At 41.3% G+C, this 18482-nt stretch overlaps 1 protein-coding gene across 3 annotated transcripts; it reads right to left on the bottom strand.

The window, feature by feature from the left end:
* Nucleotides 1-4988: 4988 nt before the first annotated feature.
* Nucleotides 4989-15475, bottom strand: GPR85 (G protein-coupled receptor 85). 3 transcript variants are annotated; one of them, XM_035332268.1, is made up of 2 exons: nt 14842-15475; nt 4989-13247 (listed from the first exon to the last, which is right to left on the bottom strand). In XM_035332268.1, exon 2 carries the CDS (start codon nt 13070-13072, stop codon nt 11960-11962), a length of 1113 nt encoding a protein of 370 aa, XP_035188159.1. In that variant the 5' UTR covers nt 13073-13247; nt 14842-15475; the 3' UTR covers nt 4989-11959. The 3 variants fall into 3 exon arrangements, with proteins under 3 accessions (XP_035188159.1, XP_035188174.1, XP_035188163.1); XM_035332283.1 differs by lacking the exon at nt 14842-15475 and adding an exon at nt 14571-14832; XM_035332272.1 differs by lacking the exon at nt 14842-15475 and adding an exon at nt 14356-14469.
* Between the last annotated feature and the right edge of the window lie 3007 nt (nt 15476-18482).

Below are 18482 nucleotides of genomic sequence, written 5' to 3'. Positions count from 1 at the left end.
TGGTATTGCTGTCTGGCAAAAGTAAATAAAAAAATATATAATAAAATATATAATAAAATCAGGTAACAATATTTGTTTTTATTTATATTTTTGGTAACCCAGATATGGAATTGCCCAGACAACTGTGCCTTCATCATGTGTAACTGCCAGCTTGCATTTTTGCAGGCATATCTACCCTGACAAAGACTTTTAATATTTAAAATCATGCAGATTATCTACTCAGCCCTCAGAAAACTCATCGTGATGAATTTGGTATCTCAGTTTCAGGCACTTCAACTGCTGACACCTTTCTTCAGGCTACAGAGAGACTTTATTAATTGTACTAAAAATTCTGTGCAAACATTTAAAAATATTATTTAGTACTCAGTAAAATATTTTTTTTATTTGAGTATGTTACCATCTATCAATGTTGTCATGAATCTCTAGATCTCAGAAGTGTTTTTTTTTTACTCTCCTTTTAAAATGTATTTTTATTCTAAGAGCCTCTGTTTATGCAAATTTATCAGTCACGTCTACTCAGAAATGCTTATATCATATCTGAGGTCAGGAATTCAGCTGTATTTAAATTATATGCCAGATGGATGGGCAATGCATACATTTCAGTTCTTTGACAACTTAATGAACATATCTCTTGGCAAGATGAGGTTATCTGAACATCCCAAATCATCTGTCACAGTTGTCTCCAAACTTTTGGGCTGCAGTCTGCCGTCAGCAATGAAAGCTGACCACCACACTGTCTCGTCAGCCTGTAGCTGAAAAGGCTATAACAGCTATTTGCTTGCCTAGGGTAGCTATGGGCTTCTTATCACAGCCTTGCCAATTACAGGGGGTAAATCCTGATTTGTAATGAGTTTCAGAAATCTAGAAACGTTAGCTAATTAATTCTCTCATCCTTCAAGTAAGTTATATTATTAGCCATTTTGTTCAACTGGCACATTATGCAGAAAAAATGCCTGGGGAAGAAAAACAAACAAACAAAAAAAAACAAAAAACAAAAAACAAAACAACAACAAAAAAACCCCACCACCAACAAAACCCACATTTTCAAGCTGACCAATAATCTGGCTATCTTATTTTTGTATCCTGAAATGCTGCTTGGCCTAATCTTTAAGAAAAGGTTAGGAAACAGAGCTTTTTTCACATAATATTTTGAGTTTCTCAAGAAGGAAAAATCTGAAAAGATGTTGAAATTTCCTGCAGGAAGCCAAGACTTGGAAAAATGTGCTAAACAAAACATTTTTCATCAGTTTTACCACCTACACACCTAGCACACTAACATAATCTGTACTTATTAGTTCTGCATTCCCTAGGAAATTGGTCAACTATTGTCTTACACTAGGAGCCCAAAACGTCCTTGGAATGCTTAAAATTAACTGGGGATAACTGGAAAGTTGGCCTGTATAAATCATCCAAGGTCACCCATGCAATGATGTTAGCAGCAAAGCTGCAATGAGAACCTGGAAGTTACTGGCTTTCATCCTAATGGTCACTTCACCAGACCAAGATACCACCATTATGGGAGATAATGATAATAAAACACTGCAGTGCTCTCAAATTGCACAGGAGCTGCACTTTCACTGTTCTGAAAAGCTATCATTCAGTCTGAAAGTTATCAAAATTGCTGGCCCAACATACTCTAAATACAGAGTGTCACTTATGAAGAACATGTAGTTTTTCTTAGTAGAGTAACATTACAGAAAGAGAAAGAAAAAGAACATGGAAGTAGAACAGAAAATCCTGTTATAATGTTAAAAAGGAATGAATAGAAAATGATGGATATTATTCTGCTTTTCTTCAAGCTCCTGCTGAACTTGGATATAATAGTGGCTACAAGACATTGGGACCACTGCTGACACACTGGGACTATAGCGGCTACGCAAGCACTGGGACAACTGCTGCATAGACATCACTGATGTTGGAAACCCTTGGCATTGCTTTCTTTTGCCATGGGTTAGCACAGTCATTGATAAGGCGAACATCAAAGAGACTACAGCAACCTGCTCCCGTCTAGAGGACCCTCATTCCTGGCTCTTCACTTCTTTCACCCTCCCACTCCCCTGCTAATGCCACCCCCCTTTCTCCTTGTCCTTTCCATCTTTGACAGAGTGCTTCTCCTCCTGGAACTTCAAATGCACATCTGCTTGCTTTGATTTGTGGACAATCACCCAAATCTGGTCATTCTTCCAGCCTTTCTTTCACATATCCTCACCTCCCACCCCTCTTTTGAATATCCAGACCTGTCCATCAGTCACTCTTGATGGCTTCATCAGCTTCTTGCTGTCCTCTGACTCCCCTCATAAAAACTCAGGGGTTATGTAGCCTCTTCCTTAATTTGGAAACAAAAACAAACAAGCAAACAAAAAAAGTTGGGCTTCTGTATCCCACTTACTTTCACAACTACCCTGCTATCTTATTCTACCTCTACTTTTTAAGCTCCCTGACTGCAGTCAGTACCTGGTGTCAATCTTCTTGGCTTTCCCCAGCTGTTTTCATTGAGCCTTACTTTCAACACGACCTCTAATGACCTCTTCCTACCTAATGCTGTGGATCAGCAGTTATTTTGTGTCCCTCATTCAGCTTCACTGCCATTTCTTTCTGCTCTTCTTGGCCTATCATCTTTCTTTCTTTATCGAGAGGTTCTGATCTGCTCATGTTGACAGGCTATCACTGACAATTATCACCGACAATTACATTTTCAGGAAACAGCCTTTGTACTTTCTCCCAAGCTGCTCTTCTCTGCTGAGAACCCATCCCCTTGTTATTTTTCAATCCTTTGAAAACCTTCCTTTTCCATCATCTCTCTCCCTCTCTTCCTTAAAAAAAATATAAAAAGAAAAAAAGGAAAAAAAAAAAAAAAGATGGAGTATTCCAGGGTCTCTTCTCCCATCACGCTTACCAACAAACACTGTCTCATAATTTCCTTGGAATCCCACTCGTCTGTACCCATCTTCTGTTATCGTTTAATTGTAAGCTTTTAGACAGAGACTGCTTCTTCACAGAACCTAATACAAAGAGGTACTTGTCCGTAATGAGGCTATTAAGCAACATGGTTATATAAACACAAATTACAAAGGGAGTTCAGATTTCATTGCAGCAAGCATCATATGAAAATCTTGTCATGAAGAAAAGAGAACCAAACTGCTTAAGAATACGGTCAAGGCCTTAAAAACTCCATTCTTAGACATGCTGGGCATGCACAAGTGAATCTGTCATCTTTGGAAATTAAGGTTTATGCACAGCATTCAGACTTCACTGAAAGCAACAGGCATTTTATTACTAAGTTCAATATGGCCAAGGCTTTTCTATCCGTGTTTTACCATACAGACTTTGTGAATATTTGCAAAGAAGCAGTCCATTAGAATATACCTAACAATAACATTTCATAGTTACACTCAGTGACTAGGAATTATCTTGACAGCTTGATTTCTAATTTCATATCAGGTTTGTATACTAGGTCTGACAATACCCAGGTACCAAAGCCAATGTTTAATGGATCACAAACACAACTTAAGAAAACACAGCTTGTTTTGTTGCTTTACACAGCCTCTTCTTAACTTTCAATTAATAAATTATTTAGCACTTGTCCTTAGATGGCATGGCTGAGATGTCAATACCACCCAAAGCATCCACATTTACCAAGCCTATCCTGTATGAAAGGGGATGAAGATGCTTGTGTAGGGAAAATGTCAAAGCGGGAAATTAACCCCTTCAGGGGTTTTACACAGTCAAATATTGCAATAACTGTGAACATATCAGCATTTATCTGATGCCAAAGGTATCGCGATATCACGATATCCCTGCTGATACTGTTTACCAGATAGACTTGTGGTTCGCCTAGTTCAGAGAGGGCAATGGACTCTTTTTGTAACACTGCCTTTAAGTTGGTATGCTAATAAGCAAATATAACATGAAATTTTATTCCAAAAGATACAAAATTGAATTTTCTCCAATACAAAAGGATACAATAAATCCTAGCTTTTGTGACAACACGTCTCTTAGAGGATGGTCATCTATATAAAAGAGTCTCCACAAACGTTGTCCTGTCTTTTTGGAGATTTACATTGGAAAGAGACTGAATGCTGATGGGGGCCGATCACTTCAGTCCCTTGTGTGCATATATGCTAACTAAACTGAAATACAAGACTGTCTGAGAGATGTGGTAAAACCACGAGGGACTTCCACATCTATCTCCAACCTTTTGAAATTCCTCACACAAAGGTTGTGTTGGAAAGGATTTGATCTGCCCATTCATTCTCTTTACACACACCTCTTTTTTACCTATGAAAACCAGAAACTACTCACAGCAAACACTGAAAGAAAAACAAGCTTCACACATTTGAACAGCATAGACTGTGACCAAATAATCCACCTGGGTTAAATCCCTAGGCTGCTGGGTTTAGTGACCAAAACTACCACACCATGGGGCAGAAACCAACCTATAACATGTACTACTTCCAGCCCTCCCCTATGTAAAGAAGTGTGGGCAGCAGCATTCCACCCCACCTTACTGCAGATACCCTTACTGACACTTAGGAACTTACAAAGGACTCCAAAAGCATTATCTACTACTATTAGCACAGGTCCCTCACCTTCCTTGCACCTGTTTCTATACTCACTTGTCATGCTCTAGTGTGATGCTCTGTGCCTTCCTTGGGGGCTTGAGCCATCACTGCTTGTAACCAACTACACCGCACTCTATCAGAGAGCCTGAGAAAAGCCCATATATACACATATACATTCCCTCTTGAAACCAATCAAAAGGTTAGTTTTGCACATAGACTACGACATAATTACGGTTCAAGTCCTGCTATACCATGCTCTCACTGAGAAATAGTCAAGTAAAGAACATGAACACTTACGTAAATTATCAAGATCTTACAGACTTTATTGAGACAAGTTTCCACAAAAGAGAGGGATTTTTTTCCTTGAGTAGGGATTGCAAGAATATAGCCAAAGTTACAAGGATTACATGTCAAATGGTACTCTAATTTCTTTTTTTTATGCCCATGTTGCTGTAGCTTTGACAGAATATGATAATCAAAATCCTATAGAACTGAATTTAATTGTGTATTTAATTTTCATTTACATAATCATCTTACAAAAGGAGCGTTTCTCCTTTGTGCTGGATGTCTTACGATTAAAAGTTGCAATTACCCAAATATGTTATTTTAGGATCCCCATCACTATTGCTTCTATTGCTCAGTCATTACCATAAATTATTACACAGGAGCTAAATATACATTTCCAGTCTTCATGATGTCCAAACAGTCCTGCAGTCAGAGAGATCGAATGTTCCCTGCGGTGTGCCATAATAATCTGCATTGAGTGTTTTGGATCAAATAGGAGAAATTTCCAAAGCTTAAGGGCCTTAACAGAGAATTCAGGAAACACATAATTGTAGAGTGCCTTAATTTCAAAAATAGGATTTGTGTGCCTGTAACACAGGAATTGCTTATGGAAATGGGCAAGCACTTACACTGATATATATCTCCATAATCAGTGCAAAGCTACAAATGTTTTACTACTAAATATGTATTGTAAAGACTACACAAACTTGATTAAGCATAAAATCAACTTCTAAGGGGTGGGATATAGTGGAGTGGCACAGATATATTTTCAAAAAAATCAAGAGTAAACCAGAAGATCTCAGTCACTACTGAGGGGGCAACAGGGCATGAAATACAAACCAGCTCACAAAAATGTTTACCTCTGGGCCTCTGCTTCTTCTGTTATTTCTGTTTTGAAAAGACAATTGTCTAGGCATTTCTGTTCTCTGCTCACTGCTCAGTTTCACCCATTAACACTCAGGGTATGCACAAATGAAGTCCTACTTAATGTCAGCATGGAAGTGAGACATGAGAGGTGGTTTCACTGAGGGACAGCAGGATTTTAGCTAGCTCATAAACAGGGGTTAAAATTTTGTTGTACCCTCCAAGCTGCTGCCCAAAGTAGTCATCGTAAATAGGTACCCTCTTAGACTGTCTCACGAAGCTGATCCTCCAAAATTATTGTAGTGCAAAACTCTATTTTTAGCAATTTCTTCAGTTTGCATAAGAATGTTAACATGCCTGAGCTTTACGGTTATAGAATGGAAATAAAAGGGGTCAGGAAATGCTGTAGTTAATGGTAGCATGAGAATTCAATCTATGCTGCTTAAATTCATTGGCAAAGCTTAGGCAAGCTGATAGACTAAAACCATGCAGACAATGCAATACATATATTATAGCCTTCTTCTTCTTTTCAGAGATTTCCTTCACATTCTTAAAACTGAAATTTTAGCATTCCATGCAAATAGGAGAGAATGAACTGGAAGCATGTCATTGGGTTTTGCTTTGTTTGTTTGTTTTCTAAGTGACTGTTTACATTCTTCAACCATAGACCTTGTGGGTTTACTTAAAATATGACAACAATATCACGGATCGGTGGCATAATAGTTGGAACTCAAATATATCCTTTCAAACTTGGTATTTTTAATTCCACATTACAGAAGAAGCTGTCTTGGCTAACAAATGAAAGGATGAAAAAAACATCTTTAACTAGATGGCTCTTTTGCAATGGTGAAGTAGACTTTTCCTGAATTAGCACAGGGATAATTTTGAATAATCTCTGGAGACAGCAATTTACCTAATATTTGGAGAAGTTTTATTGTAGCTAATGCAGTTTGTTGATGATTGTATCAGACAAATTCTGTTTTCAAACCTCATGCTCATTAAATGTAGTGCATAGTACAAAAACTGTGATGTGAAGAGTAAGTCTCACTGGACTGCATCAGTCACCTCACTGTCTAATGACATTGTTTTTAAACGCATTGGGTATTTAAAATCACTATGCAGTGAAAATCTCAATTATTGCTTTGTTTTCTAAATTTTATGAAACATATGGACAGCTATATTTATTTTACATCAAATGGCTTGTTGTTACTTATTTCCTCTTTAGACTATTAAAACTCTGCCTTATTTACTGTGGCACTCCTTTGATCATCATATACTTATGTAATTACACAGTTCAGATAAACAAAAACCACCACAAAAACCCTTTGCTATTTATAATGAGCAATCTTTAAAATTCACTTTTTGTTTTGTTTTCTGATACTGGCTAGATACAGACTTTATCCATTTAAATGGACAACTTCATCGTATCTTTTCTAAATATAAGCATGAGCTATTTTCAGGCCACTCAAGGAAAGTCATGGTGTGTAATATCAAACTCTTTGATTTGTTGCTGGCATACGCATCGCAAAATGTCATCTCGTCCTGCTGTTAATGGACAAAGCCAGAGTATGCTTATGATCATTACTGATTTAGATCACTGATTTCTTTATACTCAAAATCACTTCAGTAAACAAAAGCAGAGAGCATACACTGAATTTTAGTTTTGAAGAATACTGTATCTTCTCTTTTCTCTGAAAAGTCAATCAGATTAGTAGTGTGCACTTCTACAGCTCTCAAAGAGTATAAACTGGAGGGAAGTTGTCTATGTGGTATGCAGAACTGTACAGTCAACTCCTGGTTGTCTGTGGGTGTGTAACCCAGGTTGCAGATTAGCAGGGCTATGCTAAAACAAAGCAGAAATAAAAGGAAAAACACCCACCATTTTCCTTTTAATTTCTCCTGCAGCTTTTTAGTTCAGCTTAACTTCATTCCTCAACAAATGTAATAAACACAGGAAGTTCTTACAGGCTAGTGTGCATATGCTTTGTATTACCTATGTTTTATGCAAGTTAGTCTACACCATTTCTGTTTGCAATAATTGACAGCTGACTGTGTAACTATGGAAGAGCCTGGCAACCCATAGTTTTATTCAACATTTGCTAAAAAACAAGTATTAATCAAAGTACGTCTTTAATTCACCTCAAAAACCACCAGACTTCCCTTTATTTATTAAACCCATGAATAACAGCAGCTTGCTGCAATACTGGGCTCAGATTAATATAAGTAAAATGTTCTCATGCTTGGAAGACAATACAAGCGAGCAAACTCAATGCACTTACAAAGAGATAGATACAGCAGGCTGCTCTGCCTCAAGGCCTGGAGACTGCCCGAAAACCACTGTGTAATAATATTTTAGGGTTATACCAAAAACCTTGCATTAATTTGCTAACTGTCCATTTTATTCATTTAGAGGATCAATGCAACAATAACTGTGGTTTCTTTATGAAGGAGTTGGGAGAGGGGAAATTGTTTCCTGCTGCCCTCTCACCATTATGCATTTTTCTCTGCATAACAGACAGTGACTTCTTCATGACCAATGCCAAAAGACAGAGATAGGCAGTGTGCTAGCCAAGCATCATGCCATGATGGCTCCAGGAGGGCAACTGGAAGGAACCAGTTGCCTCCTTCTGTCTTTAGGAGGGAACCCAGACACTCACAATCCTTGGGAAGCTGCTGCAAGAAACTACTATCAAGGAAAGCGGGCTCCTCTTATCTGCTCTGGAGGGGGGATGGCTGAGATACTTCTTAAGGAGCACTGGAGCAGAAGAAATAGTACTCAATATATGAAATATTTCACATTGAAGAAGAACTGATGGAGAGGTTGCCAAAGAGCCAGTGACACAAGTAGAGGGCAGGAAAGCAAGAGGGGCAGACAGTCTTTTCTCGAGGGCAGCTGTTCTTACTTTTTTTTCTTACCCAGGAAAATTAAAACAACTAGCATCACATAACCCATGAGCATCAAAGATCAACGCAGACATAAAACACTGCAATATTCTTTGCTATTCTGAAATAGAAGAGTAATCTACCAGCTCTGCATAAGCTTTGGCACCAATTTCACTCCTGTACTGAAATGAGAGCAGAGAGCTTTTCATACCATGACACAACCGTGTACAGAGCTGGAAGGAACCTTCTTGCTCTTTTGAATTTATCCCCCAATGCATGAGGTTAGATGTGCTGACTAGGATCAAATGACACCGGTGGCAGAACCTGCAAGCACTGCTTAACTTCACGTCTACATGTAATTCCTGCAGGAACCTCTCTAAGGTACTGGACATCCTGCGCCAGTGAGTTCCACTGAGTAATAACTTTGCATGGCATGTTACTTCATTTGTTGACTTTTAACTTCACTGCACATCCCCTTGTTCTTTTAACACTGGAGAGAATAAAAGGAATTACATCTGTTACAAGACTTCTTAATGGAACAAGTATAAAAATTCACTTAAGAAAGAGGAAGTCTTCCTCTGTCAGGTAGCAAGACACTCATGTATTTTTCAGTTAGTCAAATGAATTATGTTCATATCAAAAGAAAAACATTTAGCAAAATATTTGCTTTCAGACTTGTTTACTGTTTATTATTTTAATTTACATCAGTTACTGCTTGCAAAACTTCCAGGGAAATAATTTTAAATTGTTTTTTCCTTTCCCACTGCATAGTAAATACAGCCTTCTTAGTATTTCAGAAGCATAGTACTATAGAAACGTGAGGGCCTGCTTCTGCTCCAAATGAAGTTAATGGGAAAACACCAACTGACTTTATTAGGAGCTAGGCCAGGCCCCGAATTTGCAGCTTGTGAAATTTCATAGTTGAAAATTTTCTGGCTAATCCTCAGAACTGACTACTTCTACAACTATAACACTATTTACAACTTTATTTATATGTACTTCTTTATTACAATATGTAATATCAATGTTCCTTGTAAAGGTTACTATTTTATAGAAATTAGACTGAAGTTATTGCCAATCAACCTTTTAATAAACTGAAGTGGGATAACTTTCAGAATTTTTCTCAACATACGATTCAGTTTTTATGCACTCCTGCTATCTTTGACAATTGCTTAACTACCTTAATTTCAAAGCCTTTTCCGGTGTAGTAAAAAAGTCCTTTTGGTGGAAGTTTATTGGTCCCGTTTCAAATTACGTTCTGAAACATCCTTGTACTGATGAGGACTTGGTATTTCAGCAAGTTTTCTGTTTCAACACAGTATATTAAGCCATGCCTCTCAACCAATCAACCTCAGTATAAAAGTGTAAGTGAGGTCAAACAGATTGCTCACTAAATCTTTGATCAAGTTGTCTGATCACATATAGACACAACTCTCTGAATTGTTGCATATGTTGTATAATGTTATCATACAAATTTAAGCATTTCCATTATTGACTGCTGCTCGTGTATGTATATATTAACTTGCTGGTCATAAAACTACAACAAAGAACAAGATACACCAATACTGAATTAAGACCTCTAGTCTTGTCTCTCCAAAAAAATTAAGAAAAAATCAATGTTCTTTACGATCGACTGACTCATGATGTTGTGCTTCAAATATACACATTTTCCAAAATTAAACCGTGAAGTTAATGTCAAATACTGTGTTGTAACTTTAAATATAACTGACATATTAGAACAGATAGATGGGTAATTATGATAAACTACACAATAGTGCTACTGTAGATAATATCATTTATCAATCCTGTGGTCCCCATCGTTCATGCATTTACAGTTTGGGAATACAGTGACTGCAAAGGATAATAATTCATAATGGCTACATTCTCAGTACTTCATGCTAGCTCACTAGACAAAATAAAAAAGGTTAATTGTATAACTGGAAAAATGTAAAATTTTATTCCAAGAAAATTAACAAGCTACACAGGTAAATTTTGGCAAATGCAACTTTATATTGAAATCCACACATCTGTATCTTAAAGAAGGAAAGACTCACAGACTCTAATGTATTTCTAAAATACTAAGAAATCATATTATATGCTTTCACAATTTAAAACTTAAATAATTTAAAACAACCAATACACCAAAATGTGCAGAAAATATAAACAAGACTGTGCCTTCAGTAGAATAAATGCTTCACAAATTGTGCAAGATATCATACTAAGGCTGCGGTCTCCCCATGACAGCTGTCTTAAAATATAAACATACATCAACTGCCTGTGTTTCTCAGAACAAACTAGAAAGGGCGGCACACCTAGAAAAAAATCATATCATCCCAGTGATGTGCATACTGATTTTGGGAACCATTGGAGTAAAAAGGAAAAAAGAGGACTAAGTGATCTCTCATGCACTCCCAAATGACTGACCAGAGTTACTGATTCAATTTTCCTTGCTTATTTGCTTCAATGCTAAACAAAATGGAAGATACTAGATAACCCTTTAAGGCAACATGTGTTTATTCTGTATAATTATAACTGTTCAATTATGACTGGATATTATCATTAACGTTGCCTAACAGACTGATATCTAGCTTTTTTAAAAATATAAATAAGAGTCTATTAAACTTTATACCAAATCAGCAAAACCCACAGAATACAGTTAAATGTTAGTAATTTCACCGTTAAGGAAAATGGTATTTAGAAAGAGTAATATATTTGGGAAAAAGAAAAAAGGAAAAAAAAAAAAGAAAAGGGGAAAAAAAAAGTTAAGTCTAAATCCAAACAAAAATACTGCTTTGGAATGCTCCCCAAAACTTACTCACAAGGCAAACAGATTTGTAAGTGTGATAATCCAATAATGCATGGCACATCTTTAATCAGTTACAGTACTTGAGTCCCCAGTTTTCAGTCTTTGCAAAACAATAATTGTATGAAATGTTTTAAAGGTCTTCAGATGTCTAAAATTAGTTTTGTCAACACATTAACCTCATATCAACTTAATTTATTAAGATGTCCAATGCTAATCTTTTTGATGGTCTTATTTTATGTAGTGATATACACAGCATTTAGCACTGATACTTAGCACCTGCTACTTTCATAATCTAGATTTCAACCACATAAAGGAATTCAGGGCAGTAGTTCAGTCCTTTGTTCTTAATTACAAACCTTCAGCAGTGGTCAGCAGGAACATGTTTAGGTTTAAAATAGGATTAGAGGTGAGCTATTGCAAAGACTGCAGAATGTTGCCCAAATCCTTACAACTGCTGACATCCCATTCTTGATTTTCTTCTCAAGACATGGCTACAGGCCACAATTGCTTAGCAGAGAATGGTAGTGTTTCACAAGGCTAAAGATTTACAGATGCTCCCTCATATAACACAGTAAGGTTCCCTTGGTAACCTGGATTTTCTGCAGTAAAGAAGGGTTGTGCTGAAACAGCGCCTCAGCTCCCTGTTGGAGAAAATGCAGACAAAAGGATTGATTCCAGCTTGGGCAAAACTCATCCAGACAGCGGCCGTTAGAAATCCCCCTGGTACTACAGGCCCTCTTGCAAAAACTCTCCAGTAACAGGCTACCAAATAGGGACCCCACAAGGTCAGAAAGAGGAATGTCATGATGTAGAACATTCTGCTGATTCTCTTCTCCATTTTGAACTCGTCTAAAACCAGTAGCCTTCTCCTGCCTGTGGTGTTCGCGTTTTGCCTGATTCCCAACAAGGTTGGCGGTGTGGGACCCCTTCCAAATCCAGCCAGCCAATTAGCAGCCGCTTGACCGCTCGCTCCAGGACCATGGAAAGTCCAGTTCTGGCTCACTGCTGCAACAAACTGGACTGGCTTCATTTTCCTGCGGTCGTGAACAAAAAATATCAGCTTGAGGTAGACAAGCTGTGTGGCTAGGAGGATGAGGGCAAGAAGAAGCATAAATCCCAAAGAATCATTAGCCCTGAAGGAACGATGCTGGAAAGTGCATTGGTCTTCCTCCCTAATGAACGAGTAGGTGCCCACATCTAAAACTGGGGGGAAAGCCATGGCTACAGAGAGGGTCCACACCATACAGATAACGGCCAAACAAGTCCAGAAGGTCAGCCTTTTCGTATAAAAACGGTGGTGGGCAATAGCTAAGTATCTGGTGACGCTTATGCAGAACAACATGAAAGCAGTGTGAAAGCAGGACAAAACCCCCAAAAAGGCAATCACTTTGCAAGTAAGAGTCCCATACGTCCAAGTAGAGCCATTTTTTACAGAGGTGAAAACAAATGGGAAACAAATTGCAGATCTGAGGATATCTGAGCAGCAAAGATCCAACAGGAAGTAGTAAGGAGCTCTATGCAAGGTCTTATCTTTGACTAGCAAAATGGAGATCAGAAGGTTACCCACCACACTGACTCCTATTATGAAACCCAGTGAAGTCAGTTTCAGAAAAGCTGTTAAAGGAGAGAGATTTTGTAAAATGTTGTCAGCTGCATGGCTGTAGTTCGCCATAGATGGATGGATGATATGTATATTGCCTCAGTCAAGTCTCATGATCTATATATAAGAACAAGGAAAAAATAGATCCATACATCTTACTGAAAATGTAATCCACAAACAGAACTGATCTGGTGTCTAGTCATACAGTACATCCTCTTCTTTCTGATTTGTCATGCCATCAAAATATCTGAAAAAAAATCGAGCTATCAGTTCTTAAGTTAACAAGAAATGATGTCAGAAAGTGCTAACAAAGATGTTAATTTATGGGGAAGCAAATGAAGTTGTAAATTTGAGTACTATTGTTTGTTTTTAAAAATCCCGAGGCTTTTTTTTTGTTGTTTTTTATACTTACTGCTTAGCATGTTTGATTATTGGCATTTCACAGATTTGGCTCGTTACAGTTTCAGAACTGACCAGTGCCTCTTATATTCGGTAGCATATATAATTTTACAGTTAAAGCCTCAGAGATTTTATGAATCAAAAAGATTCCCAGTTTGCAAGCCCAAGAGTTAATCACTGACATCTTTAAAAAAATCCCCAAAGGCTGCTGATATTTTGACATTACCTATATTTATTTTACGGCTACGGTATTTGTCAATGTTTTAGAGGCAGCTGCTGTGTTGATACGGATCACACCCAAAGAAACCCTGCAGAATTTATGTTTTTTAACCCAAGTCACCAAAGCACATTAATCACACTGTGTTGGTTCATGCACATTGTAAGAGAAACAGTATTCATTATTCCCCTCCCTTCCTCCTATAAGCCATAATTTTATCATTTAGGCTTCCAAATAAACAGGTATGCCAGACCGGCGATAGCACTATGCTTTAGGGTCCCCCCCCTCCCCGCTTTAATGCAAATCTTTAGAGCCTCAACATAATTCAGAATAAGCAACGCTCGATGTAAATACCGAGGAAAAACAGGCAACACACCCAAGATACAATGCCCATCCTTTCAGGAGGGCTGGTTTTGGTTATGCTTAAATAAACATATAATAATTTTTTTTTTTTTAATATTTTTTTTTTTTTAGCTAATTAGGGCTCCGCGATTCCCACTAATCCTCCCGGTGAACCTCACCGGTACACCATTTGGTGCAATAAAATAAAATAAATTAAAGAACTGTCTGCTGTTGTTTATTATTATTATTATTATTATTATTCCCCCTCCCTCCGGAGCCAGGGACAGGAGCCACAGCAGGCATGATCAGGCTCCTTCGCTCCCCACCCCGAGCGTTTCCACCTCGGGTGCACAAAGGATATTCCCACTGAATCCCAGCAAAACCCTTCCATTCTTACCGTCCACAAAAGAGCCTGATTGCTGCTGTGTAAACAGAGGCTGATCAGATCATGGCATCGTTTTAAAACCATGAAATCAGGCTCCCCCTCCCCCCCCCACCTTCCCCCTCACCCCCCCCCGCCGCTTCTCCCTCCTCTGTGGAGCCGTCCCCGCCGCCCGGGCGGCCCTGCGTCCCCTCGCACCCCCCCCACATCCCCACACACCCCACACGCACCCCACAGACGCTCGCACCCCCCGGGGAAGGGCCGCCCGCCACCCGCGGCCATGCCGGGCACGACTGCGCCGCGCCGCCCGGGTGCCGCCGCCTGGCAGCCGCAGCTGCCGGCGCCCTGCGGGAGCCCCCCGCGGCGGGGAGCCGGGGCTTTGTCTGCGGGCTTCGGCTCTCATCGGCCCCCCGGACCCCAGCCCCGAGCCCGGGGGGGGGGGTCCCCGCACCTGCGGCTGCGGCAGCCCCGGCTCCCCAGCCCCTGCCCTCCTCCTCCTACCTGTTGGTGCCGGCGGTGCCCACATGCCACATCTGCTCCTCCAGCGCTGCTTTATCCCCTTTTTAAACCCCTTTTCGCTTTCCTCCGCCGCGTTCCGTTCTTCTCTCCTTCATTCCTTTAGGATTATTATTTTTTCCTTTTTTTTAATTTTTTTGCCTCGGTACCTCGCCTGAGGATCCAGTCAGCGGCTCGGCCGGCGCATGCCCGCTGCGCCTCCTCCCTGCGCGCCGAGCCCCGTTCTCCCTCCCGTGTCGCAGCGGCTCGGGCTCCCCCCGGCCCTTGGCGGCGGCCCTGGCCGAGGGCAGGGCGACCTCAGCGGCGGCTGCTCCCTCGCTGGGGGCCGGGCAGCCCCCGCGGCGGCTGCTCTGTCCCCGCCGAGGGGATGGCGGCCCCCCCGGCAGCGGCAGCAGCCGCCGCCTCAGCGCGGGGAAGGCGGCAGCGCGTCCCCATCGCGATGCATAGCCCGGCTGGATTTATCGCCGAGGGAAGGGAGGGGGGGAGGAAGCGGGTCCTGCGCTCCTTGTTTGTGCCGATGAACTCCCCCCCCCTCCCGTTGTGCTGAAAATGGGGGGCGAGGGAGCGCCCCCTTCTCCTTCCCCCTGCTAGCCCCTGCGGCGGCGGGGAGGGGGGGGGGGGGGGGGCTCCCGAAGAAAGCGCCGCGGTTCGGGGCGGGCGCCTCGGCTGCGGGGCCGCTAGGACACCGCACCTTCCCCCTGCCTCCCCCGCTGCCCCCCCGGCAGCCGGCGGCACGGCGGCGTTGGCAGCGTGCAGGCACGGCCGGCGCAGGGCTGCTGGCAGCGCTGCATGGCGGCGGGGCTGAATGCTAATGGCAGCCTGCTCCGGCCGGGGCGCGGCCCCCGGTTGTGCCTCGACGCGCACCGAGGGAGCGGGGAGACGCGAGGGGACGGGGTGGGTCGCTGCCCCCCGAGATGGCACCCGGGGCTCGGCCGTGCCCCCAGATGGCACTCTTCAGCCCGGCCGTACCCCCAAAATGGCATCTTTCGGGGGGACCGAGGTGGCCGTGGTGGGAGGCGACCCTGGCCTAGCCACTGCGGGAGCCTGGCTGCCCGCTGCCACCCGCGGAGGGTAAAACCAGGCGAAGAAGTGGTGGGTTTGGTAAAAAGACTTGGCAGAGTGTGGCCCTCAGCACTCTTGAGTCTTTGCAGTTTAACCAAGACAAGCGGGCACACCAAGAGGTGACCCGAAAAACTTTGAGGAGAACAAGATATTCCGGGGTGGAGAGAGGCCTGGGTTCTGGGGAACTTCTTCACAGAGAGCCTCCACTCAACCCAAAATAAGTCCTTCTGGAGAATGGGTTTGTGGGGTGGATTCATACTGTGTGGCACATCATGGGGACCGCCAGTAGACTACTAAAGCTGTTGTCAAAGTTTGTGTTCTTCTTGGTTTTGTCACTTTCTAAAGTCTTTGGAATTAGTGGTCGAGCCACAAAATTAGCTGTGGAAGCAGCATGATCGAGCCCAAAGGTCTGCAGCCACCGAGTAATACAGTTAGAACAAAAAATTGCAGTATTTCAAGGAAGTGACTTGCTTCAAATAAAATATGTTATTGAGTAGAAAACTCACATAGAGCCTTATCATAGATACCTTATCATTTTTCTTCTTTCTTTCTTTGTTTCTTTGTCTCTTTGTTTCTTTCATGAATGTAATTATTAATGACCTTATGTTGCTGCTCATCTTTGGGGTTGATTTCAGTTCCAAAAATTGCTGTTTTGGGTGGTTATTAAAGTTACTACTTCAAGATGTGCTTCTCATGTCACAATCGGCTGAGCTAAGCAGACCTCTCTGGCTACCCCTTTTCTGTTAAATATATGTACTTTCTCATAGAGCTGTTACAATTTATATCGCTATATAACATTTACAAATTTGCTTTTCTTTTATACCTGTCATGGACTGCTGAAGTCCATAGACTTCAGAATTCATGGACTACTGTTCAACTGCTGGTTTAGCATAATCATCATATGTGTAATCTGAGAACTAATGCTGTAATTTTATTCAATGAAATATAGACATCTAGACTGAAACATATAACTAAGCTAGTTTCCCATTGTAAATGAAAGAGGTGAGAAAAGAGAAAGAGAAGAGAAGAGAGAAGAGAAGAGAAGAGAGAAGAGAGAAGAGAAGAGAGAAGAGAGAAGAGAAGAGAGAAGAGAAGAGAAGAGAAGAGAAGAGAAGAGAAGAGAAGAGAAGAGAAGAGAAGAGAAGAGAAGAGAAGAGAAGAGGTGAATAGTTCAGTTGGAAGGGACCCACAGAGATCAACAAGTCCAACTGCCTGACCACTTCGGGATTAAACAGAAGTTAAAACTTATTGAGGGCATTCTCCAAATGCTTCTTGAACACTGACAGGCATGGGGCATCAGCCACCTCTCCAGGAAGCCTGTTCTAATGCTTGGCCACCCTCATGGTAAAGAAATTTTCTGAATGCCCAGTCTGAAACCTCCCCTACTGCAGCTTCTTGCAATTCCCATGCATCCTATCATCCATTACCAGGGAGCAGAGACCAGCACCTCCCTCTTCATTTCGCTCCTCACGAAGCTGCAGAGAGCAATGAGGTTGCCTCTGAGCCTTCTTTTCTCCAGACTAGACAACCCAAGTGCCCTCAGCCTCTCCTCATAGCACGTTTTAGGGATCAGATCATCTCATTTTGAAGCACAAGTCTAAAATAGGTCAGATGGATACACTATTCTCTGGGATAGAATTAGGCAAGAGAAACACTTGTTACAAATGGAGAGATTTCTGGTAAAGTGTGAAGTAATACTGTGTTAAGCTGTTGTGCTGGGAGCGGGTCACTTTCCCCATAGATGGAAAGCAAATCCAGGAGTCGTGGACTGGGAATCTGGGAGGTGAAAGGAGTGGTCTGTTAAAGCTGGCTCCAGGAAGCATGAGCTGAAATGAATATGCCTTTGGAAGGGGGGAGAGGAGAAAAGCCACAAAAGGACAGGTGAAGAGATCTGTCCTCAGTAGTTCTTCAGATCTGTACTCTTTGGTTCTTCAGGCTAGAGATCTGAAAGGTACAGGAAAAAAATAAAAAAGAGGAAGCCTTTGTTGTAAAGCCTTTGTTGGTTAGGGGTAGCCAAGCAGAACTTCTTGGGTCTTTGCCACAACAAGGGATCCTGAACTTGGAATAAATGGCCTGCTCCTCAGTGTAAGGGGGACAGCATTAAGGACAGCAGGAAATAAGTTCAAAAGAGAGGACTTGCATGCTATATAAGCATCTCAGAGGACAGAAGTGATTACTCTTGGGAAGGTAAATAATCCTTCCCTGACGTTTTTATGTAAGTTCTTGTCTGCTTTTCCCCAAAAATGAAGGGGAAAGGGACAGAGAATAAGTCAAGTGTAAGATCAAGAGTACTTATGTACCCCATTGGAGCTAACAGCAGAATGATTCAGGCGTTCCCTAGAAAATATGAGAGCCAAGACACTTTCCCTCATTTCTGATTTAGATCAAAAGACGTGAACTATCTGCAGGTTTGGGCAACCCTACTGCAAATTTGTTGACAGTTATAGTACAGAGATCTTTCCATGTCTCCTGGAAACATGTTACTTATCTCCATGTTACTTATTTTTTTCATAAGTAAAGACCCACAGCCTAGAAAATTAAGGGTGAGGTACTCAGCATTGCTG

The sequence above is a fragment of the Oxyura jamaicensis genome, chromosome 1 (assembly GCF_011077185.1).
Source record: "Oxyura jamaicensis isolate SHBP4307 breed ruddy duck chromosome 1, BPBGC_Ojam_1.0, whole genome shotgun sequence".
Lineage (NCBI taxonomy): Eukaryota > Metazoa > Chordata > Aves > Anseriformes > Anatidae > Oxyura > Oxyura jamaicensis.
This window is presented reverse-complemented; position numbering and strand designations above follow the sequence as displayed.